This window comes from Ceratotherium simum, chromosome 30 (assembly GCF_057802395.1).
Source record: "Ceratotherium simum simum isolate JZ-2026a chromosome 30, ASM5780239v1, whole genome shotgun sequence".
Classification (NCBI taxonomy): domain Eukaryota; kingdom Metazoa; phylum Chordata; class Mammalia; order Perissodactyla; family Rhinocerotidae; genus Ceratotherium; species Ceratotherium simum.
In genome coordinates, this window is record NC_141929.1 from 5,398,555 (window position 1) to 5,412,295 (window position 13,741).

At 44.1% G+C, this 13,741-nt stretch overlaps 1 protein-coding gene across 2 annotated transcripts in view; it reads right to left on the reverse strand.

Moving 5' to 3' along the window:
• Positions 1–7,424, reverse strand: part of USP10 (ubiquitin specific peptidase 10) — a 72,658-nt gene extending 65,234 nt beyond the window's left edge. Inside the window, exon 1 of one of the 2 annotated variants that reach the window (XM_087419851.1) lies at positions 7,233–7,424. In XM_087419851.1, coding sequence (XP_087275977.1) covers positions 7,233–7,424 — 192 coding nt within the window. The remainder of the gene's footprint in view (positions 1–7,232) is intronic. The other variant, XM_087419852.1, reaches the window with a different exon arrangement.
• Positions 7,425–13,741: the final 6,317 nt, after the last annotated feature.

A 13,741-nucleotide genomic window follows, 5' to 3' on the forward strand; every position in this document is an offset into this window, starting at 1 on the left:
GAATGTGGCTATCTCTGGGGAGAGGAAGCTGACATGGGGAGTCAGCGAGTGTTTTATTTTTTGCCATTGCAGTACTTTGATAAAAACAAAGGGGGAGCCAGCCCCGTGGCTTGGCAGTTGGGTGCCCGTGCTCCACTACTGGCGGCCCGGGTTCGGATCCCGGGTGCACACTGACACACCGCTTCTCCGGCCATGCTGAGGCCGCGTCCTGCATACAGCAACTAGAAGGATGTGCAACTATGACATACAACTATCTACTGGGGCTTTGGGGAAAAAAAGGAGGAGGATTGGCAATAGATGTTAGCTCAGAGCCGGTCTTCCTCAGCATAAAGAGGAGGATTGGCATGGATGTTAGCTCAGGGCTGATCTTCCTCACAAAAAGGGGGGGCAGGGGAGGAAAACCTGATTTTGGAGAAGACGGAAACATCCAGGTGAATTACCCAATTCCTCACTATTCACTCACCTCAGTGACCTACCAATCTCTCCGACTAACGAAAGGTTTGTCCTCTCAGTAATTTTCTCTAGTGCAGAGGTGACTGATAGACAAGAATGTGAATTTCAATCAGACCACTTTTACAATATAAAAATTGGACAGTATGACTGCCCTAATTAAGGGGTTCAATGTCTTCGAAATATCATTTCTTAAAAAAAAAAAAAGCTGTCCGAACATTTTATCACTCAGAAATTTCTACAGCACTTCCATAGTCCTCAGTATACTGGGTCCCAATGAGCCCCTTTAACTTCCAGAATATCTGCTCCATTCCCTGGCAAAATCGGGTAAAAATAAGAAAACTTACTATACTTGAATAGATGCCTTCAATAATTTTAAAAACAAGATTTACTCCAAAAAGCTCAGCTCAGTGACTATCTGGTTAGAACAGACCGGATTATGATACAATGGAACAACAACAAAAATGCCCTAACAGAAAAAAGCAAAGATATACATCAAATGAGGATTAAGGACTGAAGAGGAAGAGAATGACATACTTTTCACTTTAAATACTTCTGTATTATCTGCATGTTTTAGAAATAGCATGTCTTTATATATAAAAACAAAATCAATATAGACGTTTATCAAAATGCACCTCACACAAAATTTAGTAATTAATAATTGGTAACATATTAGTACCACTTAGTAATTAGTAACATATTAGTGTCTTTAAACATTTAAATCTTTATTTCATTCATTCCTCCATTCCCTAAACTTTCCTTGAGGAACTACTGTAGAGAAGTCATAATGTGAAACATTACGCCTTTATCAGCCTCTTCTAGAAAAGCAGTTTGACAAAGTAGAAAAGGCAAAGAATTTAGAAGTCCAGGGACCTGCTTTTAAGTCCCGATCAGTTACGATCACTCATTTAATAGCCACATGACTCCAAACCACAAGCTCTCTGGGTCTCGCGTCACTCATCTGTAAAATGGTGACATTAACAACACTGCAGAGCTGCTGTAAGGATCAGACAAGCCCTGGCACTTTATAAACCATGCAGTTCACATACTGCACAATGTTCTCCACTTGTTGATCACCGCAATGCTTAATTAGTGTCTTATAATGAATATGTTCTTCCTTGTCCAATTATCAGATCTACTCAGAAGGCTTACTCCAGGTTTCAAATAAATACACGCATCTTGGCAGCCATCTAAAGGGAATTACTGCTTAAAATATCAAGGGAAGTATTTTACAACACTGGGCAAGAATCTCCAAAAACTCTACAATTAAACTTCATTTCCAAATTCTCTTCTATTTCCCCCAAAGCTTTAACATGTCCTATTGAAAGGAAAAAGACTGATATTTTCAGAAAGAATAGGGAGAACACGTATTTTAATCATATAAGATGAAAGGCTTCTGAGAGGCATTCTTTCACTCCTCTAGTTATTAAACTATCTAACATAGGAGAAACACAAAAGAAAAGGAACACTAGAAATCCTCTTGACAGTTACCAGAACACCAAATAAATTCACAATTAGTCCTGACTAAATTTAAGTGACTATAATAAAACTAAAAATGTACTGTTCATATCCAGGGCAAAGGACACTGTCACATGTACGCAAGAACAATGGAGCAATGCAGACGTAACTCGGTAGACCAAAAGGCAAACCAAAATTTTCTACACAGAGCCATATATTAAATGTTCTTGGGCAGTTCCAGTTCACAAGGTCCATAGCTTGCAAAATGTAATATATACAGAGATCTGGCTTAATTCAGTATATTTTAAAACATAAAAATGAGTATTTTGATATGTACTCACAATAATGGTAAACTTCTATTTTTGAGGACAGTGAGGAGAAAAAGTTGAGAAAAGCCGTCCCCACCACTTCCAGTACAACCCGTGGATCTCATGGAAGGACTACAGTTCGGGGGGGGGGGGGGGTGCACTATTCATGGGACTCCCCCCTTCCCACCCTAGCCAGCAGTCCACAACAAGAGGTCTGTAACGTGAACCCCTCTATTTTGTGCAGTCCTAATGCGTGTTTTTTCCTACATTCAGTTTCTTACAGCAGGGCATACCTGATACATCTAATATTATTCGATTAACTCCTAACATATTTTTTCCCCACCGTGGCTCCAATGAGAATATAAGTTTGGAGCTGTCACAGTGAATCTTTTGATACTTTTAAGACTACTTTGCCAGAAAAAAGCAAGGGCATACCAATCTGTCTGCACCCAATACACACAGATGAAAAGGAGCACTTCTTCATAACACAAGGACAAATGGGGAAACAAAAACCCACCACCATCAGATATGTTTAAAAAAGAAACACAGAGAGACAGAGAGAGAGAAAGGAAGAGCAGGAGAGAGAGGGAAGGGAAGGGAGGGAGGGAAAGAGGCAGCCAGGTGTAAAAATCAAGCAGCGAAGACGCAAGAGCAGGGGGACACCGGCCTTCCTACGAGGAGGCACTTTCATCTCTAATGCACTAGTTGTGAGACTTACATCAGAGTGCAGGATTACGAGATGGCCCTCAAGCAGATTCCAGAAAAATAAATTGAGAATTGATCTGAAGAAGGACAACCAATAAAGCTGCAGACAAAGCCCAGGAAGGAGAGGCCTGAGGATCACGAGAGCAGCCATCATTAACGCGCAGACACTCGGGCAGGCGCTGGGCTAACCCTCCACATGCACAGCATCATCTAACACTCTCGAGTCAGCCAGAAACGGAAAGTCTAGGAAGATATGCTCTAATCCTCTCCCAGCCCCAAACCACCCTTCTACCTCTACTCCTCACCTACCTATTGGCAGGAGAGGGCAGCCAGAGCAGGGTATGTTTCAAGATGGGGCAGAACGCAGTTACTGGTTGACAGCTGCTGGTTTCTCAGGGCTTCTGCTGAAAACGGGGTCACGACTGAGGAGCTTTCAAATAGTCAGAAAGTAGCCAGCTCATGAAAAGTCTACATTCTGAAAACTCCACATCTAGGTTTATGACAGATTCTACAATTTCCGACCCTTGAAACGAATACTACGAACACACTCCATGGGCTATCTTTACTTCACCTGCACTAGTTTTTAATCCAGCTGTACTGACAGAAATGGTCACAGAAAGACTTTTTGGGAGATCTCGTCAATAAACAGCAAAACTGCAGTCCAATCATATGTAAGTCTTTGGAAATGAACATCTACACTGCTGAAGTAGCACTAACGTGACAAACGACAGTAATCCAATGGCGCAAGGCCAGTAAATTCCATTGTAAACAGATTTATCTGTTTTGTGCCACAGTGGTTCTTGCGTGTGTGGCAGTAAATAGAAATGTAGCGGCCTGATTACAAATTCAAAAGCAAGCTCTTCCTACTGTCTTTCATACTTCAGTACAATACCAGTAAGAAGGTCCGCAGCACCCGCCTTTAACGTGCCACTTGAGAAACCAGATCCATCCATATCAAGTACTTACATGTCTAAAATTTGTAAAAACACAAAAACAAACAAAAAAATAACCTTGATGTAACTAATTCAAGTAGAGATGATACAACTCTTCTCAAATACTTGAATATTATATTCTGAGCAAAACACAAATAAATGTGCCACTAGGCTTGGCATTAAATAGTCATTAAGCTTTGTAATCTCCCTCTCCTCTCAATTTTCCTATGTGAACTACTATTTAAATCATGTCAGTTCCGGGGCCGGCCCCGTGGCTTAGCGGTTGAGTGCATGCGATCTGCTGCTGGCGGCCCGGGTTCGGATCCTGGGCGCGCACCAACGCACCGCTTCTCCGGCCATGCTGAGGCCGGGTCCCACATACAGCAACTAGAAGGATGTGCAGCTATGACATACAACTATCTACTGGGGCTTTGGCGGAAAAAAATAAAAAATAAAATAAATAAATAAAATTTAAATCACGTCAGTTCCACATACAAGAGCCCTGGAGTATATGTCCTAACCTCTGCTCTAGAAAAAATTTAGAATGAGGCGGGTCCACTTATCATTCACTGTAATTTCAGTACCCTGTGGCCCCAACGAGACAGGCTCCAGAGCACGGGGGCAAGGCCCTGGGTATGGCTCATCTGCACTGCCACAGAAACCAGAGGCAACCATCAACTCACAAACTTTCCACAACATATCCAGTCTTAGGACATGTTTCAATATTTTGCTGTCACTATGCAAAAGAAAACTGGTATCTCCAAACATCCTGTATTTCAAATAATTTTATTTATGTCAGCTGCTCACTGCCTGAGACTCGAATAAAAATGTATCTCTTTCAAGAATTACTAATACAGCTGTCAGTTATAAAGATCTTCAATGATACAGTAACACTCTGCCATACACTGTAAACTGGATCCAAGAAATTCCATAGAGTAAAACGTGGGCACCCACTATTGAGGGGTGATGAGAAGACTGCAGTGAGCCCGCTGCAGAGGACCAGGACAGGAGCAGCAGCATGACATCCAAATACCGTGTAGGAAGCATTATGGAAGGGATTTCACTATAAACGACTTCAATGATCACAAAAATTTCTTCTGGTTTAAGGCAGAACCGGTCAACTCAAACTAATTATCCCAAATCATTTAATCCCAAACCGTTCCTTTGTGACAACAAATATTCATAAATCAGAGATGTACTTACACTTCAATTGTCAAAGTTCATCATTGGTATTTGTTAAAATGTTGACAGTTGTTAGCATTAGAAAAGTTTCTGAGTTTTGCACTGTTTCACTTCAATCCAGGGAACAGGGTTCAATCAATAATATGGAAATATGATATAATCTATATAAATTTTTTAAATAACCTATATAAAATTTTCAAATTCCAATTTTTTAAAAAGACTCTTACTGTCATTCTGTGTTTGTCATTCCCAATAGTAAACAAGTAATATGCATATGATGGTGCTTAGCACATAGTAAGTGCTCAATCAATATTTGTTGAATTAATGAATGAATGGCCATTAAGGCTGCAGGACCCTTAGGGCAGCAAGTAACTGAATAAAACAAATGTATTAAAATGCTCAGCCTGACTCAAGCAGGATACAATTCTTAAATTCTGTCACATATGATTTCATTATTGTTTTCATTACTATTCTTGCACAAAGAAAATTCTGAGAAACCAAACTATTTCCTTTGCTATCTTCTCCACGGTAGAACATACAAGCATTTAAATCAAAAGAATAAACCCAAAGTGTCACTAACATTCATGTTCAGCTAACTTTTGCCACTCCAATTTTCTAAAGATGTATATAGGCAATACTGTTGTATAAAATGTAAATGCTAGAACAATAAATGCAAGCGAAATTACAATTAAGTTTACGTATTATCACCACTAATTAACATTTCAATCAATTTTGCATTGTGACTGGTGCTTATAATAATGGAAGTGAATTATGCCTAAACACGCTTTCTTCATTTCAAAATCACTATGAATATTATATTACACATTAGTTCACAATGAACTTTGTACCAGTTCATACTAATTTTAACAATAAGCTATTTATATTAATATTTAAGTTGAGAAAAAGGCAAATACCTAATCCCTTAAGAAAAAAAATCTTTGAATGACACATTTGTAAAAATTATTCAACCAAGCCCCTTTTTTGTGCCAAGAACTATACTAAATACTTACAGAGGCAGACGTGCAAGTAAACAAAAAGTTAAAGGGAGAAAGTTCTAGCGCAGACTAAAGTACTAAAAATTTAACAAAATTGCTGTTTCCTGTAAGACCTAATTTTTTCAGAGGTTTTCGCCTATTAAATTCCACAACACGCATTAATTACAACACTTATTAAAATCAACTTCATCTCCAAAAGGGCAACAAAAACCAATAGTTTATAAAAGGGTAGGATTTACTGGCCACCAGTTTTCCGAATAGTTACTTAGTTTCATTTTCCCATTTTTAATACAAAAGCACATTGAGATGGTATAAAAGCGTGCAATACTTTCTAAGGATTAATGTCAACAGATCAGCAAGCCTGACAAATAATACCACACGCCGATTTTTGTCCAGAGTAATTGTAATGGGGGGAGAAGGGGAATAACAGCTCAACTCTACACGTACTTCTCCCTAAAAGCAAAATGCGCGCTTTACTCTTCCTTTCCACTACGGGATTATCATCAACGGCCCCTAAACTTTAGATGCTTTCTGACAGGGTGCGTTAGTGTCAACCAGGCTGAGATGGATTCGTGCAAAAGATGTCACTCAAATGCGAGTACAGGTACAGTCCTGCCGACTTATTTTGAGTTTCCTTTGCAACAGTAACCTAAGGCTGCCCCTTAGTGACTTGAGTCTAAAAACCAGCAAGCCCCCCGTGGTCCATCAAGCTGAGAAAGCAGCCTCTGGGGGCATGGGGGAAACCGGGCACCCCCAAATCTTGGTGGCTGGCTCCGGGCAAAGAGACGACCCGGGTGCGTGGAAGCCCCTGCCGCCCCGGGGGCCTTCCGAAGCCCGCGGGCCGCCTCCCCGGGGCGACCAGGGCCCCACTTGCCCACCCGCGCGGTCCAGCCCGGGAGGTTAACCCCTTCGCGCCCCCCACGCTGCCTCCGAGCGGGCCCGGGCGCCCCCTCTCCCGCGCTGCCCCGAGGCGGGGCGGGGGCCCGGCGGGCTCGGGCGCGGGCCGGCGGCGGCGGGCGGCCGAGGCGCGGCGGCGGCGGCGGCGGGCGGCTCGGGCCTAGTCCCGGGCAGCATGTCCCGGCGCCCTCCCCACTCCCACACGCCCGCTCGGGGCCGGGGTGCGCCCGCCGCCCGCCCGCCCGGGCGCCCGCCCGCCCGCGACTCGGGGCCCCTCCCCGCCGAGGGCGCGGGCCGGCGGCTACCTGCGGGCTGCGGAGGGCCATGGCGGCCCGTTTCAATGAGCCTCGGTGCTCGCCTGACTCCTCACGCTGCTTCCCCCGCCGCCGCCATCTTCTCGCCCGCCCATACACACTCGCATCGGCCGCCGCGCCTGCGCACTGGCCGCGCGCCGCGGGGCGCGGGGAGGCCGGGCGCGCCGGCCGGGCGCTGCGCATGCGCGGCCGACAGGTGGGCGTGCGCGGCGGGAGCCGGACCCGGGTGGACTCTGAGCCGGCGCCCCTCGGGCGGTGCGGGCCCGCGGGCTGAGAGCTAGGAGAGACCGGGCTCAGCAGCCGTGCCGGAAGGGGCAGGGGCAGGGGACGGAGATGGTAGCGCCAAAGCGCGCAGCTGGCCCGGGCCCCTCACCTGCCGGGAGGCCATCTGAGTGCTGGGCCTGACTCTGGACGTCCGGACCCCGGCGCCGCGGCCTGAGGTCGGCCCGGGGCCCCCGAACCCCAGGGTCTCCGAAGTGAGCGCTGAAGACCCCGGAGGGGTGCCCTGGTTGATGGAGGTCACATCCGTCCATTCATTCATTCATTCACTCTTCATTCATTCCACAAACGTTGACCGCCTGCTCTGAGCCACCTCTTTTGCTAGACATTGGAGAATATTCAGAAAAATAAACGCACACGTCAAGCGCTTAAAGAGTAACCACTAAATAAGTGTTACCTATTACACACCTACAAGCGTGTGTACAGACAGACCGGCTGTGGGTCATTGGTTCAAGAAACAGCGAGCCCCCTACCTGACCACGCAGTTTTCCATCTGGTTTGGCCCCGTTTCTAGCTGAGGGATTTCAGGCAAGTGACTTCTCTTTCCTAAGCCTTGGCGTCCTCACCTATGAATGAGACTAATAAAATATCTTAACTCATAAGATTTCTGTGAGGATCAAATTAGACGAGTGTGAACGCACTGGCCAAGAGAGCCAGCCTTCAATAAAAATTAACTACTGTGATTATTATTCATAACTGTTACCACTGGTTTCACTTCAACAAACAGCCTGCTATTGCCAGACCCTGTGCTTAGCAGCAGAGATCAACAGTATGATCCATGCCCACATTCCATAAGACAGAGGGCCTGTCTCTTCAAAAATGGGATGCCATGAAAAATATAAGGGTGAGGAAGGATTGTGCTAAAATAAAAGCTAAAAGACATAACCAGATACAGTGCGTGAATCTTGATTGGATCCCGGTATGTTTTTAAGCTGGTAAATATTTTTTGACAATTGAAGAAATTTGAGTATGGCTTGGATATAGACGATTTTAGTGGATTATTGGTAATTTCATAGTGTATTAATGATATTGTACTCATGTAAGAGAATGTTCTTATTGGTAGAATATGCATCTGAAGAATTTAAGGGTCAATGTCATAATGCCTGGGAGTTATTTTTTAATGGTTCAACAAAAAATAAATCATAAAAAGACACAAATATATACAGAGAGAAAGCAAATAAGGCAAATGTTAACAACTGTTGGATCTAAGTGGTACTATTAACTTATCCGTATGTTTGAAAATTTTTATAACAAACAGCTGGGGAAATAGAATATAATATTGTATCCATGCTATGGTTACACACTACAGAAAAATTACGTCTGCACATGGATAAAGACTGGAAGGGATATCAAACCCCATTGGTGACTTATGGTGGTTGATGTCTGATTTTTATCATAATGGTGCTTGAACAAAAGCATAAAAATTATAATAAATAAGACCCAGTTCTCATTTTCAAATCACTCACGAAGGTATTAACACATGATTTGGATATAAGGAGATAAATGTCAAAAGGAAAACATGAGCTAGCACTGTGGGCCCTGTAGCATCCAGCAGGCCCAGGTACTCCCAAGGAGGCTATGGGCAGTGGAGGAACCAAGTCAAGACAGGCCTGAATTAAAATCCCGACTCCCCCACTAGCTGGTTGTGTGACCTTCAGCAGACACACTTCACCTTTCTGTGAATCTTTTGATAAAAATGGGTGTAGTGGGCAGAATAATGCCACCCCACACCATCCCCAAAATGTCTATGTCCTAACCCTTGGAACCGGTGAATATGTGACCTTACATGGCAAAAGGGATTTTGCAGATGTGATTAAATTGAGGGCTTTGAGATGAAGCGATTATTCTGGGTTATTGGGGGGGGGGGGGCATGTCATGTCAAGCATCCTAATAAGGGGAAAAAGGAGGAGGCCAGAGAGTCAGACAATGAAACAAGGAGATGTGACAAGAAGCAGAGTAGAGAGAGAGAGAAATGGAGAAAGGTTGATATCAAGATGCTATGCTGCTAGCTTTGAAGATGGAGGGAGGGACCATGAGCCAAGGAACGCAGGCAGTCTCTAGAAGCTAGAAAAGGCAAGGAAACAGATTCTCCCCTGGAGCCTCGGGAAGGAACATAGCCTTGCCTACACCTTAATTTTAGCCCAGTGCATCTTCTGACCTACAGAACTGTAAAATAATCATTTATAAACCAGTAAATTTGTGGTCATTTGTTACAGCAGCAATAGGAAATTAACACAGGGGATAATACCACCTACTTTGCGAGCGTGTTGCCAGGAGGAAATGAAGTAACCGGTCTAGCACATGGAATATGGTGCCTGGCACTTTTTAACTACCATTCAACAAGTGGTAAGGGACTTTTTATTATATCCCAGGGAGGGTGTAAGTTTTCTCCAAAGAGGTGACATTTGAGCTAAGTCTTGATGAGTATGTCTTGAGGGGGATCCATATTACCCCGTTGAAACCAATGGATACATGGTCTCACAAGCAAGATTTAATTCCTGGGCCCAATGGGACAGGGTATTTCAATTAGGCCTGTCCTACTTGGAAAATTCTTTTCTGGAATTCTGATGGTATAGAAGAGTGCCACTAGCGTGTGACCTTGGGCAAGTACCTAACCTCTCTGGATTTCAGTTTCCTCACTGTAAAATTGGAGAAATAATTCCTCTCAGAGATGTAGCGAAATGAATATAATAACAAGATAACATATGTAAATTGCTTAGTATGATGTCCAGCATACAGCAAGAGCTCGATAAATGGTGGAAATTACCATTATTATTCCCAGACTCCTTGGAAAGGAAGGTTCTTTGCACAGGAAGGACTCAGTGCATTTGACAGAATTTATTGCTGATGATAAAATTCAAGCTTTCAAATAAAAATTAGAATTTTGGAAAATTCATATTCCCCATTGTGAGCTAGGCAGCTTCCCAACACTTAAAGACTTTTCTGGTAAGATTGGTGGTGATAATAACAAATGAGATTTTTTTTTTTTAGATAATGAATAATGGAATGTTTCAACATTTGGAAATTCTGCATAAATCAGTGAATCAATATTTTCCAAATGACCCAGTTGGGATGTTATAAAATCACACACGAGTAAAAGATTCATTCAAAGTACAAAATAGACCAATGGATTTTAATCTAACAGAGTACAAAAAGTTCATTGATATGATTTCACATTCCACTTTGCAATTTTTCTTTAAGAAATTTGCTTTTGGCAAAACAACAAAGAAAAGTATCCACAATTATCTAAAAAGGCCATTCCTTTTGAGGAATATACTTTTTAGGAAAATACCCCTTCCTCCCTTTCCCAGCTCCGTTATCTGTGTGAGATGGAATTTTCTTCATATACTTCAATCAAAGCAATCTATCACTGAATTCCGTAGCAGATACAAGAATCCAGCTGTTTTCCTATTAAGCCAAACATTAAGGAGCATTACAAAAATACAAAATAATGCCACTCTTCTTTTTTGTTTTAGAAAATATTTAGTTTTCATCAAAAATATGTTATTTTTTATGTTGACATACAATGTTTATGATTAATAAGTTGTCATACATATTTTTTAATGTCTCAGTTTCCATTCCTAAGTGGTAGATAGCAATAGATATAACTCACAAAAACAAAAGCATTTTGGGGTCAGCAATAATTTTAAAGAATGTCAAGAGACCCGAGATGGAGAAGTCTGAGACTGACAGCTCTAGGCGCCAGGCAGGCTCCTGCTTCACTTTGCCTGTGCCCTTCCATCTGCCTGGAACTTTCCTTCCCTCACTCACTCAGGTCTCTGACGGCCATCTCCTCTGAGAGGACTTCGCTGAGCCCTCTGTCAGGAACAGCAGCCCTACCATAGTCCCTCCTGATAGCCTGCTTGGTTTTCTACACGGGGCTTGTCACCAGCTGACAGTCTAGAGTGTTTATTGCGTGTGTAACTTGTCTGTCTCCTCCGCTGGACTCTGAGCTCCGGGTAGCCAGGTGCTTGCTCTTACTGATGTTTTTCCAGCACCTATAACAGTTCCAGACATTTGGCAGCCACTCAATAAATATTTCTTGAATGAATGAACAAATGATCAGACATTTATTCTCTCACAGCTCTGGAGGCCAGAAGTCTGAAATCAAGGTGTCAGCAGGGTTCATTCCTTCTGGAGGCTCTGAGGTAGCATCCATTCCGTGCCCCTCTCCAGCTTCCAGTGTTGCTGGCAATCCTTGGCGTTCCGCGGCTTATAGCTCCATCGCTCCAATCTCTACCTCCATTGTCAGTCGGCTCTCGTCCCTGTGTGGCTCTGTCTCTGTCACTTAATAAAACCAACATAGAGGATTTTTCATCCAGAGCCGAATCAAATCTCAGGTTGTCTACTTGAGCCCCTAATTACGGCTTGCTCTGTAGGACATGTTATCTGAAATCTGTTTATCTTTAAACATCAACATCCAACTCAGCCCAGCAACCTGCCCTAGGAGGGAAGGGAGCAGACGGAGGAGCACAGGTTGCTGTCTCTCACCCCACACTCACCAAGATGTGTCCACTCACTGAGTGGCAGGTTGGGTGGGCTTGCTCAGCCTTCTAGTTCTTCTCAGTTTCTTCCTCTCTTTTATTTTGGGTCGTAGAACTCATATAGTCGAAGTCTCTTCTTAAGTAAAATATCCATGCAATGCCGTTCCTCACTTCTGCACTGTATTTATTTCCTAGCCTCTGCTCTCCCCAGGGTTTGGCGCTGTCCCCAGACAACACACTAACATGCAGACACCACCATCTTAAAGGACCTTGGCTGGGGGTGGGGGGATGACACTGCTAAAGAGAGGGAGTAAAGAGAAGGACAGAAGCATCACTGTCTGGATTGCATCCTTCCTTCTGACCCCGAGTCACTCTAAGACCTCGGAGGAATCGCTGATTTTCTGTAGCTCGGTTCCTACGTAATGAGGAAAGTCCTGTGTCCTGCCTGCCTCACAGGGTGGTTACCTACATCCACTAGGATGATGACTGTGACAGCACCTTAAATCACGTAAAATGATGCATTACTGCAGCGCTTTCGCATTATTAATGAGTTAAAGTGACGACATTGCTATTTAATGCCCTTTCATTTTTCTTGATCCTTTCACCCCGACAAACCCTTCCTGTTCCCATTCATCCAAGAATTTCTTACTTTTCATCCATTTTCATCTAACTTAGGTTTCTATTTTCTGCCAGACAGACAGCATGAGGGGAAAAAAACATTCTTTCCATCTCCTTTAGCCTACAAAAATAAGTATCGTTTCTACTCTAAAGGCAAGATTGAGTATTGTAACAAAATCAAGCGATTTTGAAGAAAAAAAATACACCAGCACCCTGGCACAAACGCTGTGGTTTGGTTTCACCTGAGCTTGCTGTTAGCATGGACGTGACGGGAATCTGGGAAGTGGACTTTGGAGTCCAGAAGGTCGGAGCTCAGCTCCCAGCACCCCGATCAGCAGCAGGTGGACCTGGGCCTGTCCACCACAGGAAGCCTCAGTTTCCTCGTCCGACGCCTTTCTCACAGGGTTGTGGTCGGGGTTAAAGGAGATCGTAGGCACCAGCTGGAGCAGTGTGAGCTGAGGGACGTAGGGAAGGTCCGCCAAGGCACCCCGAGAAGCCACTACCAACCCTCCAAGGCGTGTGGTGGGGTGTGAGGGGGTGGAGAGGAGTGGGGTCCAGGAACAACTAGAGGAGTCCACCCCGTACCCCTAAGGCACAGGGCCGCATTGGCAGCTGAGTGGGGGTGAGGGAGGCAGGGAGCCTTGGCAGAGATGGTGTTGGAGAAATGGGCAGGGGGCAGGTCATATACCAACATCCACCATTTCCTGGGGGCTGCGTGCTAGGCACTTCGATTAAAGCCTCTATATGCCTCAGCCGATTATTTATTCGTGTATTTATTCATTCCATGAAAACATATTGAGCTCCTATTGTGTGCAAGTGTTAATCCAGATGCTGGAAACGTGAGGGTGAGTCAAACAGGACACCCATGCAGAAGGTGTCCACATACAGACGGTGTACACAGGTAGACACACATGCTCTCCACTCACATCATCCGACACGTAGGTTGTTTCCAGGACTTCACCGTCTCTGACAACACGGCCATGAAATGTGTGTTTCTTAACTTGTCTTCCTCCGACTTTATTTTTGATTATCAAGTAATCGAATAAGCAATGACTTGGTGGCCAGTGAGGACATTTCAGGCAAGGGATGGCCCAAGGGTTTCCTGGCGGCTGGGACTCC